Below are 19,525 nucleotides of genomic sequence, written 5' to 3' on the forward strand. Positions count from 1 at the left end.
GACATTTTTTCCTCAACATACGGCAGCCATACATCTTTTAAAATGTTCGTATACATAAAGCGATCCATTACACCCTCTATTCGGTGAAAAGCACCGATTCCTTGTCCAGAGAGGCATCTCCAGACCAAAATATTTCCCCCGTCATACTTAGTAGTTGCGACACAATACCTAGGATTTAATAATTAATGTTTGGCCTTCTTACTCGCCTTAACCGTCAGAATCTTTTTATCTTGTGAACAATACAGTTTTCCATTTCTGAACTGTCTAGTTCAGATCGGATTTGGCAAACTAAGTTTTGCTTTCTTATTTTTGGGCGAAATAAATGGCTTTCTCTCTTCCGGTCTCTATTGTTAGTATTCTAATGGTGCTAGCATCAATTGGCGAATTTAGAGCTTTTTTTTCTATTTCATTAGTACAAACTGTAGAATCGCTTTGAAATCTTCTTTTAATTTAGGGTTTGAAGTTTTTGTGTTTTCGAACCTACGTTTTCTCTCAATTCCGAATTGTAGTAACGCACGAACACACTCGGCTACGGCGACATAGAACCTTCCAGTAAAAGTGCTATAACTCGCTCATCTTTTCTCTCATTGGCTTGAAATTTCAACACGTAATTTCAGAAGCGTCAACCTCTGTAAATATGCAAAAATCATAAAAATGAATTGTCAAACACCAAAACTGCCAAATCTCCTCCTATACTTTTCACTAATTTTGTGCGATAAACCGCTTTTCCAATCACTTATATTTTATTTTGGAATTCATTTTGTCACTACTTACACATTTTGGGCAAACACTTTAGGAATAGCTCTTTAAAAAAGAGTTGGTTGAAATGCTCCAAACAGAGACTGTTCTGTGGGTATGTATATATATGTATGTAATTAATTTTGACATAAGAGCTGAGGGAGTAAAAAAACAGCTGAGCTATAAATGAAAAAAAATCAGACAATTCTTTTGCTACTTTTATGAGACTGCTCATTTTTTGAAATACAACTCTTAACTAGAGTTGAGTCAGGCAAAAATACTAAAAACTGAGTAAATAAATTTTTTTCTGCCAGGCAATTTTTTTCTGCCTGCTTTTCTCAAAATTTTCAATCAATCATTCACATAAGTTGTTATGTATGCCAAAAGTCAACAGATGTATTAGTAGATATGTATGTACATGGGCAAATCTTTTGCCGCCTGGAAGCCAATGCGCAATTTTCATATTATCCAATTCCCAAGTGCATAACTACAAATTCACGCGAGTGAGTATCGCTGTATTGCTGTGCTGCTATTTCGTTTACTATGTTTTTGAGATAATGCATTAAATTGCTAAGTTGCACAAAAGTGGATTTAATTCGTGTTAACTAACATCAGACAATAACACCAGCAACACCACAGTCAGTACCAAAAGTAACGCCGTCATTGACGTGTTTATTGCGCCTTGTTTTGCGAATGCAAACCTATAATATTGTGTACACACATTTATATATGTACATACGTACACTCAAACATGCATTCATTGCGGCAGAAAGTCACATATGCATTGAGTTCAATCATTCCACGTTTGTGCCCGTCTTTTTCCTTTGCAAGCCCCTCTACATCTGACTGGCAAGTTTGTGGGTAGCATTAATTTGTTTATTTCAACGTTTTATGAATATTTATGTATAATCGTCAGGTATTTCATCAAATTTCATTTTTTCCTACACTTGCGTAATTATTAATTCAAATTGTATTCGTTTGTTGGCTATCAAACAATAAATATTTATATATGTACATACAAGTCGGCATAAGAGTACATATTTATATACATATGTATATATTAAGGTGGCTCATTCAGTTCGAGATCTATAAAACATATATTTTTCAGGTAAATATAAATTCCTTAGTGTTGGCTCGACCGCTGCAGCCGGATGGGTTTGTGCTAAGGCGAATCAATTAAAGGTAGTACTCGTATCGGTAAATCAACTTTTTCTTTTGCCATGCCCATGTGGCTGTCAGTCCAGAATGAAACAAGACGAATTCATTCTTTGTTTTCTACTTTCCCAATACTTTGCTTTGACAGTCAAGCTTACAAAATATTTTTGTTGGTCTACTGCCAGCATCTTTAATTAATGCGCCTTGGTTCGTGTGTGACTACCATTCATTCACGGAACAGATTTCGTTAACACTAAACCTACCATGACGGGTAAAATGACCCATTATAAACTTTTTGTCAAAAGTTCTTAGAAATAACATTATTAAATCTCCGCCTTAACGATTATTTTTCAAGATTTACTCCTCTCTTGCTAATTGCTTTACCAAGAAATATATGTGATCTGCTTTAACTAACGTAACGGGTCATTTGACCCACTTTGGTAGGAATAGGAATACATAAAATGTCGATAGGTTTAGTGTTAAAGTAATGTTCAATCTAGTAATTAATCGAAGGAATAAGCAAAATAAATAGGAAATAAATAAGAAGAAGCAAAATACATTTTTTGACAAAATGGCGGATTTTAAAAAAAGAAAAAAAAGACGATTTTTAACCAAAATTTCGGCCTTAAATTGTTTATAAAAAAATATATTTATCGGTGAGACAAAATCTTCGATTACTTACTAAAAAATATATAATATTTAAGAAGCTCGTGTTAAAATTTGAGACTAATCGGTTTAGTTGCTTTCGAGCAGTGTTGCCAGAACCAATCGCAGCAGCGTACTAAAGCGATGATCAAAAAAGTAAAAGATTGCTGTACTCCGTAATAGGAGTCTAAGCAAAATTAAAAAAAAAAGCATTTTTCTAATAGCGGTCGCCCCTCGGCGGGCAATGGCAAACCTCCGAGTGTATTTCAGCCATGAAAAAGCTCCTCATAAAAAATATCTGCCGTTCGGAGTCAGCTTGAAACTGTAGGTCCCTCCATTTGTGGAACAACATCAAGACGCACACCACAAATAGGAAAAGGAGCTCGGCCAAACACCTAACAGAAGTCTAATTTTCGTTTAATAATAAATCTGCAAGACAAAATACGGATTCCTTCTTATACATACATGTAGATATTCTTTTATATTAAATTCTTGTTCATGGTCCATTAAAAAATAATCCGCAATTATTTCACGTGAGAAAATGTTCAGAAACACTCACCTTTCCATACTGATGTATCAACAGGATTTAATTGACTAAAACGAAAACAAAACACTCACTATCACACTGACATGCTCATCACAGTGACAATTCTCGAACTGAATAAACTTCTAACAAAGCAATAAAGCTCATTCAGAAAGGCAGAGTCAAATAAACGTCATAACACAGTCAGTAACACAGGATATCACTAATTAACATATATTCTTCCAACATTAGCGGGTTTAATATTTTAAGCCTTTATGGCCAATGCGCACGTTGCAAGTTGCAACGTGTTGTATCGTGTTGTTATACATATTCAAAATTGGCGATGTGCAGTAGCGGAGAAATTATTTTCAAAAGGGCGAATGAAACAAAAATATCTCCAGACATATGTCCTTTTAGTATACATCATGTTTACTTTTATGGCTGCTGCTCGCCCTCTCTCGTTAACAATGGGACTTACATAAGGAGCGATGGATAAAGAAGGTTTCCCAATACGTCTTTTATAAAACATTTTTTTCAAAATTTGGCTGAAATTGTAATTTAAAACATGAAAACTTGTTTTCCTGTTTCCTCTTAGAATTGGAAATTGTAATAGATTTCATATGAAGTGTACTAGCGTAATAAACTGAGAACAAATGTAATAGATCTATTACAATTGTAATAGACTGGCAACACTGCTTTCGAGCAGTGTTGGTCGCCGACTGTGAAAACACCGTTTGGAGAAAAACGCGTTTAAAGTTTGCACTTTACAAGCACTATGGAAACGCCTTTTCAAATTTGCGTGTAACTTCGAAAATATTCACCGAAAATATTTAATATCATTAAATTTTCTATGTGTATTCTTAAATATATGTACATTAAAAAAAATCGATTTTTTTTTATTCTAACTGTATATAACCCCGTAAGACACACAGAGAGTCTCTTGCCTGTTGTTCTTGCTACTAGGCGCTTTTTGCCTTTACGACATTACCACCACTACTCCTGTTCTTTCTATACTAAATTTTTATTGTTTATTAAAAAATTTTTTCATAGCATTGAGTTGTCTCTCCTTTTCACAATTAAATTTAGTCGCTATGAAAGTGATATTTAACAAATAAACCAGTAAAAGGCTTGTTTAGATTTTTAAATACATTTTATTATATATTTCACCCAACAATCACTGCATACGGAAAAAGCAAATGCGTATCTTCCTTTGCATCTGGGAATATCAAACCTTAAAGCACGATATCGCACCTAGCCCTGACGCGCTAGGACATGTTGTCACCTTTGTTTCAAATTCGACATCGCATTTTGAAACACTTTGCGCCAAGTTCCAGCATTTCTTTGTGTCAGTGCTATCTTAACCCCAGATATTATGAGGTGCCAGAGCTATTGTGGCGAGTGTGTAAGTTATCTGCTGCAATGGCCACGTCGATCTCGTATCCATAATCAATACTGCTCCACTCGTCTCTCGGAGTCAATAATGATGCAATTATATCTTGTCGAAATGTCTGGTATGAAAACAAATTTTGTTTATTTAAAAAACGCCCTTTTTGTGCATGGGCTTTGTAGAGGAGGAAGGCGTTGAGCACAAACAGTTGCATTACGTAAATTATTAGACGTCTCTCCCACTTGATTTCTGTGCGCTGCAATGCTAATTGGTAATCCAGCATATGCGCACGTATTTTTTCAGGCGTATTTAACTGCCAATCGATTTCGCTCACTAATTTCGGCTTATGCTTCACTAGTATTTCATGCGGCGAAATGAAAAGACAATCCGAACTGTAGAAATAAAAACTTTTACGCAGACACCGATACTTTCCCATCATCATAAAGGCAGCAAATCTGGTTTCAAACTGATAGTGGTCCAAATTTTTCAGAACGAGCTCTTTGCAATTACCAAATCTTTGACTGTCTAAAAAGCCAGATGATAAGGTACCGAGCTTTCCCAACTCCAAACAAAGTGCAACGCTGCCATAATATTTAGATGTGAAAACAAAATGTCCTATGCAAACAAAATGTACGAATGCAATTTAGATTTGGATGAGTAAACTAAAAAAATACGTAATTACCTTTTTTAAACCTCCCCTTTAGTAACTCCATTGCAGTAGATAATCGTTGCATAACAAGCTCCTTTGAATTCCGTGCGAGCTGTTTTTGCCTTGGGCCTTCAATATCCACTAATATTTTAAGTACCAAACCGGATTGTTCAGTTAAGAAGTGCAATAAAATTGCATTGGGGCGCCATTTTGGATTCATATCGTTCACCCAATGCAGTTTTCCTTTCCAATACCTAACGGGTTCGTTCAAGATTATTTGTAGACCACAATTATAGACGGATGCCATACGATTATTGAAGAAACATACGAAGCTCTTGAGATCAGTGGATATTTTATTATCGCCGCTGTTGTTATCATTTTTAAAACTCTCCTCTTCAGTGTGTAAGGCTTTGAAATTCAAAACTTCAAGTAGAAATTGGAAACGTTCCAAACTCATTTTACTAGAAAACCCACTAAGTCCGTGGTGCGCCTGGCTTTCCCAATATTCTGCCAAAGTCGTAAGTTGCAGTGAACCCATTTGCAAGCAGATGCCAAAGAAAATGCTCATTTCGTGCATTGTGAACGCTTCAAAGTGATCACGAATCGGTTTCTGTGAGCTTACCATAGTTTTCTTAGCACGTTTGTTGCAACATTCGGCCCAATCTTTGAAGAATTGCAAACCACCAAGCAATTTGTAGAAGTAATAAGTGGGCGAATCAAATCTGGGAAAGCCTTTGAGCATTCCATTAAGATTTTTAGTAGAAAAAACTTTTCTTCGCACCCTCGACTCTTTTGACCACTCAGGGGCGTACATATCCGCGCCTGCATCACCTGTCGAATGAAATTAGAAAAAAAAAAAAATAATTATAGTTCCATTTACATATCTATTTATGTAAGAAGCAAGACAGTGCTTCCTTGACCATTCATTTATTTATTTCGTTAAATGAAAGTATTTTGTCATAAAAATATATTTCATTCTAATAATATATGTAAGCAGGGAGACAGAGCTTCTTTGACTGCTACTCGCGACTGACTTCTCTGCTATTATCTATCCTCGTTCGCCGAGGCTGCCTTACAGGTAGGGTTACCATCCTTTACATATGTACGGCTAAACTTGCCATTGCTACCACGATATATTTGTATGAGGGGCGGAGGGGGAGGAGGCGTTTCACCAGGCACCACTCCCAATAGAAAGAGCAAGGTCACACCATCATTATAACGATGAAAGTCTCAACCTCCTAGGGTTCCTATAGACCCCCAGGAAAAGCTTAAAAATTAGGTTTTTTACGACCGTATTTGCATCTTTTACTGAAATATCGTTGAAGAGAAATGTATAAAGCGTTCGTTAACCCAGCAAGCATTTAACTAAGGTTTTATAATTCATACTATTTATGAAAATGTTGTATTATCGTAAAATTTATAAGTGACCCTGGCGAAAAATGTATTATTTTTATAAAAAAAAATTTAGTTTTTGTATCATGTATATATCATATGTATCCAAAATCCCTCCATTTTTTATTCCAAATTTTCACTTTTAATAAAAATATATATATTTTTTTGAAACATATGTATATATGTAGATGTACATTTTCAAAAAATTTGAAATTTTCTTTTTTTTATAACATATATACATATACATTTTCAAAAAAAGGGCCTCAGGATTAAAAAAAATCGCGCGAATTTTTAGTCCCAATTTTCACTTAATGAAATTTTTTTTTTTTGTATCATATCCTCGTATAAATGTACATTTCCAAAAATACCGGTCGTCTTCGTCTAGCTCACTCAACGGTAGGCCCAGGGAGAGGGGTGTGAGATGAGTGGTTTTGATGGGGCATGTGGAAAGGTGGTTAGTGTCGTGTGGGGTGCCTTCACTTGCCGGGCATATGTTTCGTTTGTCAGGGTTACAACATCTATCGAACCCCATTGTTGGTTGACTGAGTTTTATCGGTTTCACTTTATTCTTTTCCCATTATCGTTCCTTTGACAGTTCGGCCCGCACATTTATTTTGCACAGCATTACAAACGTTTAGAAGAACATTTGTAATAATAGAATTTTAATAAAATTCGTAGTACTTTTGAGTAATAATAGCTTTAAATCAATGCTTGAATTAATAAGGAGTGTTTATAAGTGAATATTGTTACTTTTATGTGTCTGTATTTAAGTAAAAACAGAGTCTGTAATAGGGCATTTTTTCAAGCTTATGCAAAAATTAAGCATTTTTAAGATTACATATTGCAATAAATTTTTAATGGTTATTTATAAAAAGTACTATATATCAAAAGGCTGATATAGTGACTACATTTGTGTGTTATAATTTATAAATTCGATCCACGCACTTAGACATTACAAGCAAATTTATCGTGGTAGCAATGGTGGTAGCCAACCCATATATACTCGTACGTTCCACCTCCTCGAAACTGTTGGTCTCTACATATTTTTTGGATATGCACGTTCCAATGCCACAAATGTTGCTATTAATGTATACACGTTGCAGTGTTTGCATGCCAATACATTTTAAATAAATTTCTAAGAATTCGAGATACTCTACGTCTAGTCTGAAAACTCTTAAACATTATCTATGCTTCCCTAGCTAGGCGTAATTGGTAAATTGTTCAACCCTCTATTCGAATCTGAAGTAAGAGATTTCACACAGTGTGGCAATTTAAACCTCTATCTAATATTAGATTTCAACTTGAACTGAATCACTCAATTTTTTTGTATATCATCATCGAATACCCTCACTTGCTTATGAATGCAACAAACTATTAAAACTGCAACAGATGTTTCTAAACTTTTTTTTAAACGAAGATGCTGAGATAAAGTGAAAGCGTTCCATCCTTTTCACACTTTCCCATGGCATCCGATTCTTCATTGCCATGGCAACCGGTTCTCATTCCCATGGCAGCCGGTTCTACTTTACCGGAGACTCTGGTTTTTCCCCCGACCAAGGACTTCCGATCCAGTAAACTAGCCCTGTCTAGCGGTATCCTTTTCAAGCTCAAGTATGTGAATATATAACGACACGGCATTTTCAATATCCGGTCAATTTACTTACATTCGATAATTTCAAATTCCTCCTCAAAGTCGATATCTGAGTAACCTTCTTCATCCGAGTCAGTTTCTTGCATATCCACCTCATCGGCATCAAAACAAAAATCAGAACGATTTACACTAGCCGGTTTTAGTTTTTTCGGCGTAACGGGTACCTTCTTAGCATCTTTGCCTATAACTGGAACTTTGCCGCTCAATGAATCAGGTGCCACATCACTGCCAATATCGTCGATTCTAAAAATCGAAGCCGCCAATGTCAGCGTCGGTGCTGCGCTTTCCGTTGCTTGGCTGAACCATTGCTGCTGCAATTCGTATGCATCGGGTTTAATTTCATCAATAATGCGCTCATCTGCTTCGTTTTCTACTTCTATTTTGACATCCGGCGTCTGTTTCACTTCATTCGCCAGCGTTGAAGTCGCAGCAGCAGCAAGTATTGCAGCGTCCAACGCCGGTGTTGGCCTTTCGTTTACATCGTCGTCTTCTGCTCGTTGCTTTTGTTTGCACGCAAGCCGTTTTTTAGCGCGCCGCATCACAATATAATTTCGCTGCTTTTTATTTTAATTTATTTTAAATCTCGACATTCACTTTTTCTTAATTTACCAAAACTATAAAGCATCACTACACTTTTAACATATTTATTCATGAAAATATTCGATTTTATGATTACAACGCGCAAATCATCATGACACACCGCCTGGCCTTATTCTTCATACTAAACCGTTTAGCAAACAAAGATAGATAGTGAAATGAAAGAGTTTTTGGTGTTCTTTGCCTGCCACTCTTTTGTGTTTTCCTTTTTCTTCTAAAGCGGCATTGCTTTGCTGCTATAAAGTAAAGTTATCTCTTTCGCACAACAGCGTTGATTGTTAGACCAGTGTGACTGTTATCGTTTTGAATGTGGTGTTGAGTATTTTCAATAGCTGAATCAGTAATGCCATGTAATAGAGAAAAAACTCAAAAAGTACTATTTTTTCTGTTTTACCCCCTTTTCGACCAAAAGCAAACCACGGTTTTTACCACACTTCAACACACCAATAAAACAGAAGCAAAAAAGTTTAAAAACAATTTTTTCTTTTATTTATTTATAATTTATATAAACTTATACAATGTTAATTAACATATGTACAACCTAAAATTTATGTACCTACATACATACATACCAGATCTCTTTTTTTTAATTACAGTTATTGAGATTTATTTTTCTTTGTACAGTTTCAAATGATTTTTCGTTACCTCAAAACTAATTTTACATTTTTCGAATCAAAAGAGGCTCGCATCCTCACTATGCTGTTTAGTGTATGTGGCTCTAACCGATTTCTTTCTTACTTTAATGTCTGCTAAACTCTCTCTTTACATTTAACATCTGTTAAACCCTCTCTTTACATTTAACGGCTGTTAAACTCTGTTGTTGTTGTTGTAGCAGTAACTTTGCCCTGCCAGTGTAGTGTAATCACCGGTTGTCTTCGTCTAGCTCATCTAACGGTAGGTCCAGGAAACTTCTTATTTTGATCGATTGAGTCCAGAAGGAGAGGGGTGTTAGATGAGTGCTGCAATCAAGCTGTTAATCACTCTGCCGCCCCAGTAAACTAGCTGTTAGACTCTCTCGATGCCTGCATTTGAGGGAGGTAGAGTTAGAACAGTGTCTGTTGAACTTCTTGAAACGCACTCGTATTCAACTTAGCCACAAAAAAGGGTACATTTTCAAAATTCCGAACCCCATTAACCATAGGTATATGTATATGTCCTTATGTGCATTCATATAATCTAACATCAGTCTATTTTTCATTCAATTTATTTCACAATCATAATTTTTTACAGAACAAGCTTTTTGTAGTTTTTAATAAAAGGCGCCTTCATATTGTTTTTTAACTTACTTTACCGCAGCACTGAGCCTTGGTTGCCAGCATCGATTTCTGCAGTTGATCATGCCAAATCTTGAAACAGGGCGTTGCGCACAAACCCGGCAATCCAGGACAAATTTTGCAGGAATACTTGGAATAGGTCACTAGACCCCCTTTACGGCATATCAGGCATCTCTTCTTCACAACTTTATCATTGATCGGTGGAATAATCTGAATTGTGTGCTCGTTTTCCAAATTTGTATTTAGTAATGACGCTATAACTACTTGTCGAAATTTTTCATATTGGATGGGTAGTTGACCTTTCCTGAAGACCGCATGCTTCGTGTACAGTATGTAAGCATTTAACACAATCAAATTCATCACATAGATCATTAAGCGTTGGTCCCACTTCATTTTTTCGCAAGATAACAACATTTGGCAGTTAAGCATGTCTGAACGGATTTTGGTCGCTTGACACAAAAGCGTATTGAGTTCTTTTACCACATTTGCAAGGGGGGATTCGTTATCTTCTTGCTCATTGGCACAAATATCCGCGCAGTTAGAACTATAGAAATAAATATTTTTGCCGCGATGCCGATACTTTCCCATCATTATGTCGCCAGCATATCTTGCCACCACGCATCCTTTATCGAGTGGTGTTAGGATAACCTCCTTGCTATTGCCGAACCGATTGCAGTCCAAAAGTCCAGTGCAATAGGTTTGCTGTTTAGCCAATTCCAGGGCAAGCGCATAGCTACCGTAGTGCTTAGAAGCATAAACGATGTGACCTAACAGGGGAAAAATGCACACATACAAATTTACTTAAACACGTACACTAAAGTGTATGCATAATAAGATAATATGAACTGCCTCCATTTTAAATTACCTTTTCGCAACTTTGCTTCCAACAGTTCCAATGCTATCGCTGAGCGTTGAAAGGCCAATGCTTTCGAATTTTGGGTAATCTGTTTTCGCTCTGGTACCTCTAAATCGGCCACTATTTTCAATAGTAATCCAGATGGTTCAGTCAGAAAGTGAAGTCCCACTGCATAACGCCGGAGTTTAGTCTGCACTTCATTTAGCCAATCAAATTTTCCCTTCCAATATATTAAAGGATCATTTAAAATCAACCGACGATCGCTGATGTAAACGGATTCCATGCGCGTATTGAAGTAGTTCAATAAGGGTCTGATATTAGAGAATGTGTCGGGGAATTTCTCGCTACTACTAGATGGGACAGTAGGGTTATGGGAGTTGCTTTTAAACATATCAAAATTTAAAATATCCAAAATAGTTTCGAAACGTTGCAAGCTCATTTTATCACCAAAACCATCAAATCCAAAGTTGGCACTTTCACTCCAGTATTCCGCTAAATCAAATAATTTGAGTGCACTCATTTGCAAACAGATTCCAATAAATATCTGCATTTCTTCTGAACTGAAAGTATGAATATTCGGAGGGTTTTCCATTGTCTTTGTAGCACGAATGCCGCAACTATTAGCCAACTTTGAGAAGAACTCCGCCCTCGGCCCCAGTAACAAATCAAAATAAAAAATCGGTGCCTCTCCTGCAGGACTTCTTAAGCTTTGCTGAGTCGCTTCTTTGTAGTTGAATACTTTGCATGGAAGTCGTAACGTTGGGGACCAAGCTGGATCGTATTCATCTAAACACTCTTCAGCTAAAGTTATGAAAATGCAAGAACACAACAAAAGAGTGCATTAATGTTACTTAGTGTTTTAAAGGGTGGTTCTAAAGTTGCGCTTATCATCGCTATAGTTTTCTTTACCAAATATTGCATCTTTGTGCATTCCTGTTTTTTGTTGATCATTTAAAACTAAAAATCAAGTAAATATATTGAATTCATATCTAAATAAATCTGTTTAAATGTTTAGTTTCAGTTTTCAACTTATAAACGTTTTAGAATTTAACCTAATTTTCCGTCGTCTTATGGGCGAGTATTACAAAAACAGTTCTCGGCCGTTAGGGGTTATAATAAAACATGTAAAAATTTCGATGCTTTCAGGTTTTACTATTTTTGTTCAAAATATGGCGTTTAACAATTAAATGTTAAAAATTACATAATTTAAAATATTCATCATAAGCAAGTCTACAGGTAAATTCCGCCAAACAGTCGTTTAATGAATGCCTAATTATTGAGATGGCTCAAAGATCGAGGTTGGAGGTTGTTTAGCAACACTTTGTGCTACAGCAGCAATATTCTCAAGAGAAAATCCTGTTTTTGATCTATCAGTCCTTTTTCTATCCACGACAGAACCAGCTTCTTCAAATTTGTTCACGAAACTTTGATCTGTCGACGATTATTTGTTTTCTTAAAGGTGGGACATTTTCATAATAAGTTTCAATAATTTTAATGTGTTCTAACGCGTGAAATTGCACATCTGTCTTCTTGACAAATATGAAACATGACAAAAAGCAGTTGCCGTCCAAGGAATTATTCACTACTAACATCTAGGCGTCGCTTTTGAAAGACCCTTTATTTCCTAATGTTGTTTGGGCAAAAAGCAACCCATTTTGTAAATGTCTAATCCCAAACTAAATTTCTGGCACATCGCGAATATTATTTGAGTTGTCACAGTTAAAAAAAATAATGGTTCAAATTTCAATCGCTAATTGGACCACCTTGTAAATATTAAAATAATAGCCCTAGTAGCCAGTGTGCTAATTAAGTTAGGGTCATATTTTATATATCTCCTATAAATAATAATAATAAACAAAAGTTAACTCACAATCAATAAATTGGTAATCGTCATCATTGAAATCGATATTCGAATAACCATCATCATCTGAATCGCTTTTCTGCATATCTATTACGTAGGCATCTAAATGAGCAGTTGTAGCTTGCGTTGCCACTTCTCTGGTTGAAGATCCCATTTCATTTGCCCCGCCGAGTTCAGCGCCGCTTTCAATATTTTTTTGAACATTGCTACTGTAGACAGCAACTCTCCTGATGACTTTCGGGGTTGCTGCGCTGGGCTTCGTCGATGTCGAAGCCACTGCTGATGCTGTCGTAGCAGCAGTAGAAGTAACAGCTGTCACTTGAAACGGTTTTGCATTGCGCGACACATGTTCGTCTGCGCTAACTGCGAAGTTGCCAGCGCCGCCTTCTGGTTGACGTATCACCACAGTTGGCAGCCCAATTTCCAAGTCTGTCGCTGTATGCTGCGCCACTGCCGCCGCTGCTGCGTTCGTACTTAGCGTTTCTGGCACTGTAACATTTTTTGGCGTTGTTTTAATTGTATTATTTGTATTGTATACGTGTATTTTTCTTTTTAAAGGTCGCGACATATCTGCGCGTATAGTAATTATTTACTTCAAGTTTTTAACTGGAACTTTTAAGACTTTGTTCATATATTTTGGCAGTCGATTGCTTTCAAGTGCCGAAGAAAGTGCAAAGTAAAACATGCGGTTTCCACCAGGCGCTCAAATCATTAGTTTGCTCTAGCTCAAATAAAGCAGAAAAAGAGAAGGAAACATATGTATATGTAAAGACACAAAACATTCTACCATTATAGGCATCTCTTTCATGTCAGCCAACAAATACTTGCTTGCCTATACCTTTCTCTATTACGCGCCTTTGCATTGCTAACATTTAAAAGAGGTTCGCTTCAAAATCAGCGAGCGAACAAACAGTAGTAAGATTTTTAGTAGGAAAGTACTTTTTCAGTGCGAACCGCATACACACACTTACACATGCATACATATAGACATATAACTATATGCAGGTACATTTGTGAGCTTTTGAATGACAGTGGTGCACCTTTATAATGTTGATAACTTTTTTTTTCCTCTGTAAAACGATTTTCAAAAAATGGTTTAAGATAATTATGCAAACAAATAATAAAATTGTATTTAATGCAATTGGGAGATATTTTTTTTTTTTGTTTTTGTTACTTCCTTGTTCACTCCTCTGGGGAGCAAAGGGCCTTGCGTTGGTTTGGTTAATCTATTTGATTTCTGACAGGGTAGTTGATTAGCCTGGAGATAATTGCAATAAAAATAAAAGTGAATTATTTTTGTTTTAGCTTCGTGAGAGGTATTGATTTTATTTTTACCACAATTCTGTCCTTTGAACCAACTACCGATCCACCTTTTTTTATTCATTATAATGTCCAAACGCCTCTCAATGTCATACAAATTCTCGATTTCGCAACAAATCTAATTCTTTAACGGTGTAGGGAAATTTTTTTATTTTCATATCTGTACACTTGTGCATGTAACAGCTTATTGGAATCGGTATAGATACAGGAATGTGTGCACCAAAGAGTCCGTCCGTGCGCACGAAAGCTCGATCAACAACACAGGCCTGCGAAATTTAACTTTTTTCAGTTTCTAGAATGGCTGGACTTGTTTCTTGTAGTTTTTTATGCGCTGAAAACGAATCTGACCTTCAAAATGCTCCATCACGTCAGGATTTTTGGTAAATGAAGCCTAAAAGGTCAAAAAATGGCCATTTTAGCCATTTTTGATAATTTTTTTTGGGATAGAAAATTGTTTTTTTCAATTTTCGACGAAAAGGTCGCATAGTACAACTCTTTATCTTTAAAACCCATTTTTTAAAATTATTGTACGATTTTTAAAAAAAAAAGTTATGACATTTTGAAATTAACAGTTTCAGTTACGCCAATAGACGTTATACCCAACGTATACGTAACTGAAACTGTTAATTTCAAAATGTCATAACTTTTTTTTAAAAAATCGTACAATAATTTTAAAAAATGGGTTTTAAAGCTAAAGAGTTGTACTATGCGACCTTTTCGTCGAAAATTGAAAAAAAAAATTTCTATCCCAAAAAAATTATCAAAAATGGCTAAAATGGCCATTTTTTGACCTTTTAGGCTTCATTCACCAAAAATCCTGACGTGATGGAGCATTTTGAAGGTCAGATTCGTTTTCAGCGCATAAAAAACTACAAGAAACAAGTACAGCCATTCTAGAAACTCACCCTCGCAGGACTGTGCAATTAATGCGCAAGTTCCATGAAACTTCGTATACATTTCATCAAATAGTTTTGATGGAAAATGGGCGAAATCGATCCCGATACGAATTTCTATTTAGTGTTAATTTTCGAAAGAAAAAATATTTGAGTACTTACAATGATCATTTTCAATATCATGTTCATTTGGAGCATTGCCTTGCACATGTGATACAACCACTTGGAAATCGTCTGAAAAGACAATGACAAATAAGGTTATACACATGGTGCATGTAAATAGGTTATGCATTTAATATATGAGCATAAACTAAAAAATTTGTTGATTAGAAAATATTAAAGTACTTACGATGATCGTTTTCACTATTTTGCACAGTGGATGCATTGTTATGCACAATAGAAACACTAGGTTGCGCATTTCGGCGTGCACGAAATTCACGTACACGTTCTGTTGAAGTCTTTGGGGTTCTTTTAGTTTTATTTTCTTTTTGTTTTTTTTTCTGTCGATATTCACGACACTTTTCTGCATTATTTTTCGGCATAATTGCGGTAAATATATATTTAAAAATGAAAATATTTACGAATATAAAAATACGGACGCAATACAGCACACGCGGTTGCTATTATGAGCGTCGTAACGCGTATATTACACAGACGTACTAACATACACACAAACATTGTATTAGGTAGTGTAGCATAGGTATACATAATGCCTTCTCCCTTACCGTGGCTACAAAAATACATACGTATGACGCTGGAACGAAACACCAAAGCAAGTAATAGACTACACTGTCTACCATACTACAATACTCACTAGACTAGCGTGGCTCAGCAGTACGCAGTCACACACATATACGTATATCAACATATAATATAACGCTTCGGAGCCAAGAGTGGGGAGGCTACGAAGCACCGCACAAAGAGGAGACGGAGAATAGGGAACACTGTATAACAGTTCTGTCTCATTCTCTCGCAGACTATATACTATAAGATCTACAGTGATGAACAAAAGTATTGGCACAGCAAGATACTTTCACTTTAACATTACTTTTTGTCCACTTATGAAGTGATTTTTAATCACAAAAAAAACGGGCTAGATAGAAGAACATATTACCAATCATATTTCCTTCAACTCATTTTATTATCTTTTATATTTAATTAACACTACTTATAATATTAAAAAATGTACTTATTATAACGAAACAAAATTATTGAAAGAAAATAGTAAAATATAAACAAATTAATATTTTGTAGCCAAGCCCTTTTGCTGGATGACTGCTTCCAGCCGTCCTGGCATCGATGAAACCAATTTTTGGGTGGTTTCTGCCCCAATATTCTGCCATTCCTCCACCAGTGCCACCTTCAACTCTGGTCATACGGAAACTCAAACCTAGGTGTTCCCGAATGGTAGTCACGCACAACTCATTCGGCTACGGCTGTCGGCCAAAACGATTCCAAATTTTTAGATTTACTAAGTTTTTTTATTATGCATAATTTTTTATCAATCCCGCCAATAACAATTTTTATTTCTTAGTTATTGATTCACTTTAGTTGTTTTGTTTTAACCCTTTATTATTGTTTCTATTTAAACTTTAAATATTTTACAGTTTTTTTTTCTTTTTGGGTTTCAATAATATTTACCAATACCACTATATACATTGATTTAAAAAATTAGCTCGTTATTTAATTATATATTTATTCATTCTTATTCATAAAAGTGTGACACCATTTAAATCTGCAGATCAGTTGGTCGTTTTCGCTTAAGTCTCCTCGTCTCGGTTTCCTTTTTTAATGGAAGTTGCCGAATTTCCCTGTTGGAATGTTCTAGTCGTCGATTTTGTTAAGTAATTCCTGAAGTTTATAAGCAGCCGTCATTGGATCTTTGTCTGATGCTAGCAAGGCAGTGTCGTCTGCAAATGTTGCTATTAAAGAATTCTTCGTTGGTAAAGAAGCGGCCCAAGGGCAACCTGCATGACATACTGTGTCAAAGGCTTTGGCTACGTCAAAATATACTGCTTCACACTTACGTTTTTAATCGATGTTTGTAACTCTGTGAACTTTTTTTTTTGGTTTTTTTTTTGTTTTTTTGTCGGGACAACTAGCAAGTGCAGCACTCAGACATTAATTGAGTCCATTGTACTACACTTGGATTCCCTTTTAATTTTCTTTAAATCTACCCGATCTCCGAAGAAATCTGAGTAGATCTTGTGGTGCCAAGGAGCCAAGATGGTCGCTTCTTAACACATCAATGCCAAAGACCTCAAACCTGATTCGAGCGAAGGCGGGGCAGACACACAGGAAGTGGTCCGCCGTCTCATCCTCCTCTTCACAAGCTGGGCAGAGTACACTGTCTGAGATGCCCAAACTTTCCATGTGCTTTGCCCACAGAAAGTGGCCCGTCATCAGTCCAACCAGCCGTCTGCACTCCCCTCTGCTTAATGACAGAGGGGTTTGCGACAGTCGATCGGACATGACAGGTAACATCAGTTTTGTCCATCTGCAGCCTCTCTCAGCCTGCCAAGCTCGCTTGTGGGTGGTAGTTACCCATTTGCTAACCGTGGCCGTGATGGCCGCAGAGGGGAGTGGCAAAGCGGGCTCTGGGCCAAAGAAGTTGGCCTCAGAGCCCATCTTAGCTAAGGAGTCAGAGGTCTCGTTACCCACGTGTCCCGGGACCCATGTTAGCATCAGGCTATTATGTCTACCGACATAGTTCAGCCTGGATTTACAGGACTTCATTACCCCTGATGTGATTGGAGAGCTGTCTAAAGCCATAAGCGCAGCTTGGCTGTCGCTGTAGACACATGTAGATCTGCCTCTCCATCGGTTTTCCACAACAAAGATCATCGCTTCTTGAACTGCATACACCTCCGCTTGAAACACAGATGCATGCATTCCAAGAGCAAAGTGCAGTTTTGTCCCTCTAGATTCCACGTAGACCCCAGAGCCAGAGCCATGCTCGGTCCTGGAGCAATCCGTAAAAATGCGAAAACAGTGTTTACCGGGCTCATTTTCTGAGTCTCCCCACAACTGAGTCTCTGGTAGCACTACACTGTATCTCTTTTCAAGTACGACTCTTGATGGCATGGAGTCAAGGGGCATGGAGGGAATCGTTGGATCGATGTCCATGTCTTCTCTGTGTTCCAATGCCGGACAAGGGCCGTACCAGTTCCCACTGTGTTTCAGTCTGCAGATGGCCTTCAAGGCCTCTCCTTGGATGAAAGCATCAAGTGGTGGCAAACCAATCAGAGCATCTAGTGCCGGGCCTGAAGTAGTCGGAAAAGCTCCGGTGCAACAGATGGCCACAGTGCGTTGTAGTCTGGATAAGGTCCTCCTGACTCCCACTACAGAGAGTCTACTCATCCAGACCACTGATGCATAGGTGATAATGGGTCTTATCATAGCCGTGTACTCTGTGAACTTGCTGGATGGTGGAATGTTTTGCCTGAATCCGAATTGGTGGCAAGGTATTATTTTATATGATATTTTTGTATGATGGGCTGGATTCTGTCAAAAAGTAACTTTTCAAAAATTGTTGATAATACTGGGTCAATACGAAGTTACTTGCGTAGGATCTTTGCATGGTTTTGGTATTGCAATAATTTAAGCAATTTTTGGCTTTTTAAAGCTCTTTCGTTTACCTTAAAAACTCAGTTAAAAACTAAATCTTTATTAAAAACAAAAAAAAGAAAGGTCAAAAATTGTGCTTCTGATGAGATTTATAAGCTCCACGTGAAAGCCTAATAAAGCCATAAGTTTTATTTTCAAAATATTTCAATATTGCATATAGAAACTCAGTGTGCCAATTTGCGATTTTTTATGTAGGCTCTAGTTTTATTTTTTATTACTCAGTAAAGTTACGAATTTTGTCTGCCATGTGAACCAAAACCGCAAACATTAATTAACCAATTTTTTTCTTTGTTATTTTCTTCTTCCAGGCGGGCAATGGTATGGTGTTGATATCACCAAGGAGCATATCGCTGACAACTACGAACAATGCGTTTGGGAGCCCTCGATTATTAAGATAAACGCTTTGACCGCCGCTGCTGAAGCCGCCTGCATGATACTCTCTGTCGACGAGACAATCAAGAGCCCCAAAGCTGGCAATGAGGCACCAATGGCTGGCGGCATGGGCATGGGCCGTGGCATGGGAAGGCCCATGTGAGCGCCTGCTATCTAAATTACTTGGACCTTCATCGGGAAACCACATCAAAAGTCATTACAGAACAGCTGCACTCACACGCTAACTGCTTCAAACAACAAAGGAAATATAATATTTTATTGCATTTGGTTCTTAATTATACACAATTAAAATATGGTAACAAAACATTAGTTTTGCAAATAAACTAAAAACTAAAGATAACTGTTTTTCTAAAACTCTACTTTTATTTCAACCCACTAACTTTATTCACGTTTCCTTCGAAGCACTTCATGTTATATCATATATGTACAAGTATTGCCTAGCTTTTCTATTACATAATACACACACATACATACATACCTACTACAAAATATGTATACTCGCTTTAAATAAAATGATAACACCAAGATGAGTAAAAAATTTAAAAGGTTTTGTTTTTGTTTAAT

The 19,525-nt window shown here is 36.7% G+C and overlaps 3 protein-coding genes across 3 annotated transcripts in view; 1 reads left to right on the top strand and 2 right to left on the bottom strand.

The window, feature by feature from the left end:
• The window catches only part of LOC129236225 (T-complex protein 1 subunit eta), a 74,628-nt gene extending 55,327 nt beyond the window's left edge, over positions 1 to 19,301 (top strand). The window contains exon 6 of the mRNA XM_054870482.1: positions 18,877 to 19,301. Within this exon, the coding sequence (XP_054726457.1) occupies positions 18,877 to 19,103 (227 nt within the window). The 3' untranslated portion in view covers positions 19,104 to 19,301. The remainder of the gene's footprint in view (positions 1 to 18,876) is intronic.
• Positions 4,232 to 8,930, bottom strand: LOC129236224 (uncharacterized). The gene is made up of 3 exons (XM_054870481.1): positions 8,154 to 8,930; positions 5,131 to 5,928; positions 4,232 to 5,063 (listed from the first exon to the last, which is right to left on the bottom strand). Exons 1-3 carry the CDS (start codon positions 8,677 to 8,679, stop codon positions 4,432 to 4,434), a joined length of 1,956 nt encoding a protein of 651 aa, XP_054726456.1. The 5' UTR covers positions 8,680 to 8,930; the 3' UTR covers positions 4,232 to 4,431.
• LOC129236223 (uncharacterized) lies at positions 9,924 to 13,430 on the bottom strand. Its single transcript, XM_054870480.1, has 3 exons — positions 12,738 to 13,430; positions 10,877 to 11,668; positions 9,924 to 10,778 (listed from the first exon to the last, which is right to left on the bottom strand). Exons 1-3 carry the CDS (start codon positions 13,294 to 13,296, stop codon positions 10,015 to 10,017), a joined length of 2,115 nt encoding a protein of 704 aa, XP_054726455.1. The 5' UTR covers positions 13,297 to 13,430; the 3' UTR covers positions 9,924 to 10,014.
• Positions 19,302 to 19,525: the final 224 nt, after the last annotated feature.

The sequence above is a fragment of the Anastrepha obliqua genome, chromosome 1 (genome assembly GCF_027943255.1).
Source record: "Anastrepha obliqua isolate idAnaObli1 chromosome 1, idAnaObli1_1.0, whole genome shotgun sequence".
Classification (NCBI taxonomy): Eukaryota; Metazoa; Arthropoda; class Insecta; order Diptera; family Tephritidae; genus Anastrepha; species Anastrepha obliqua.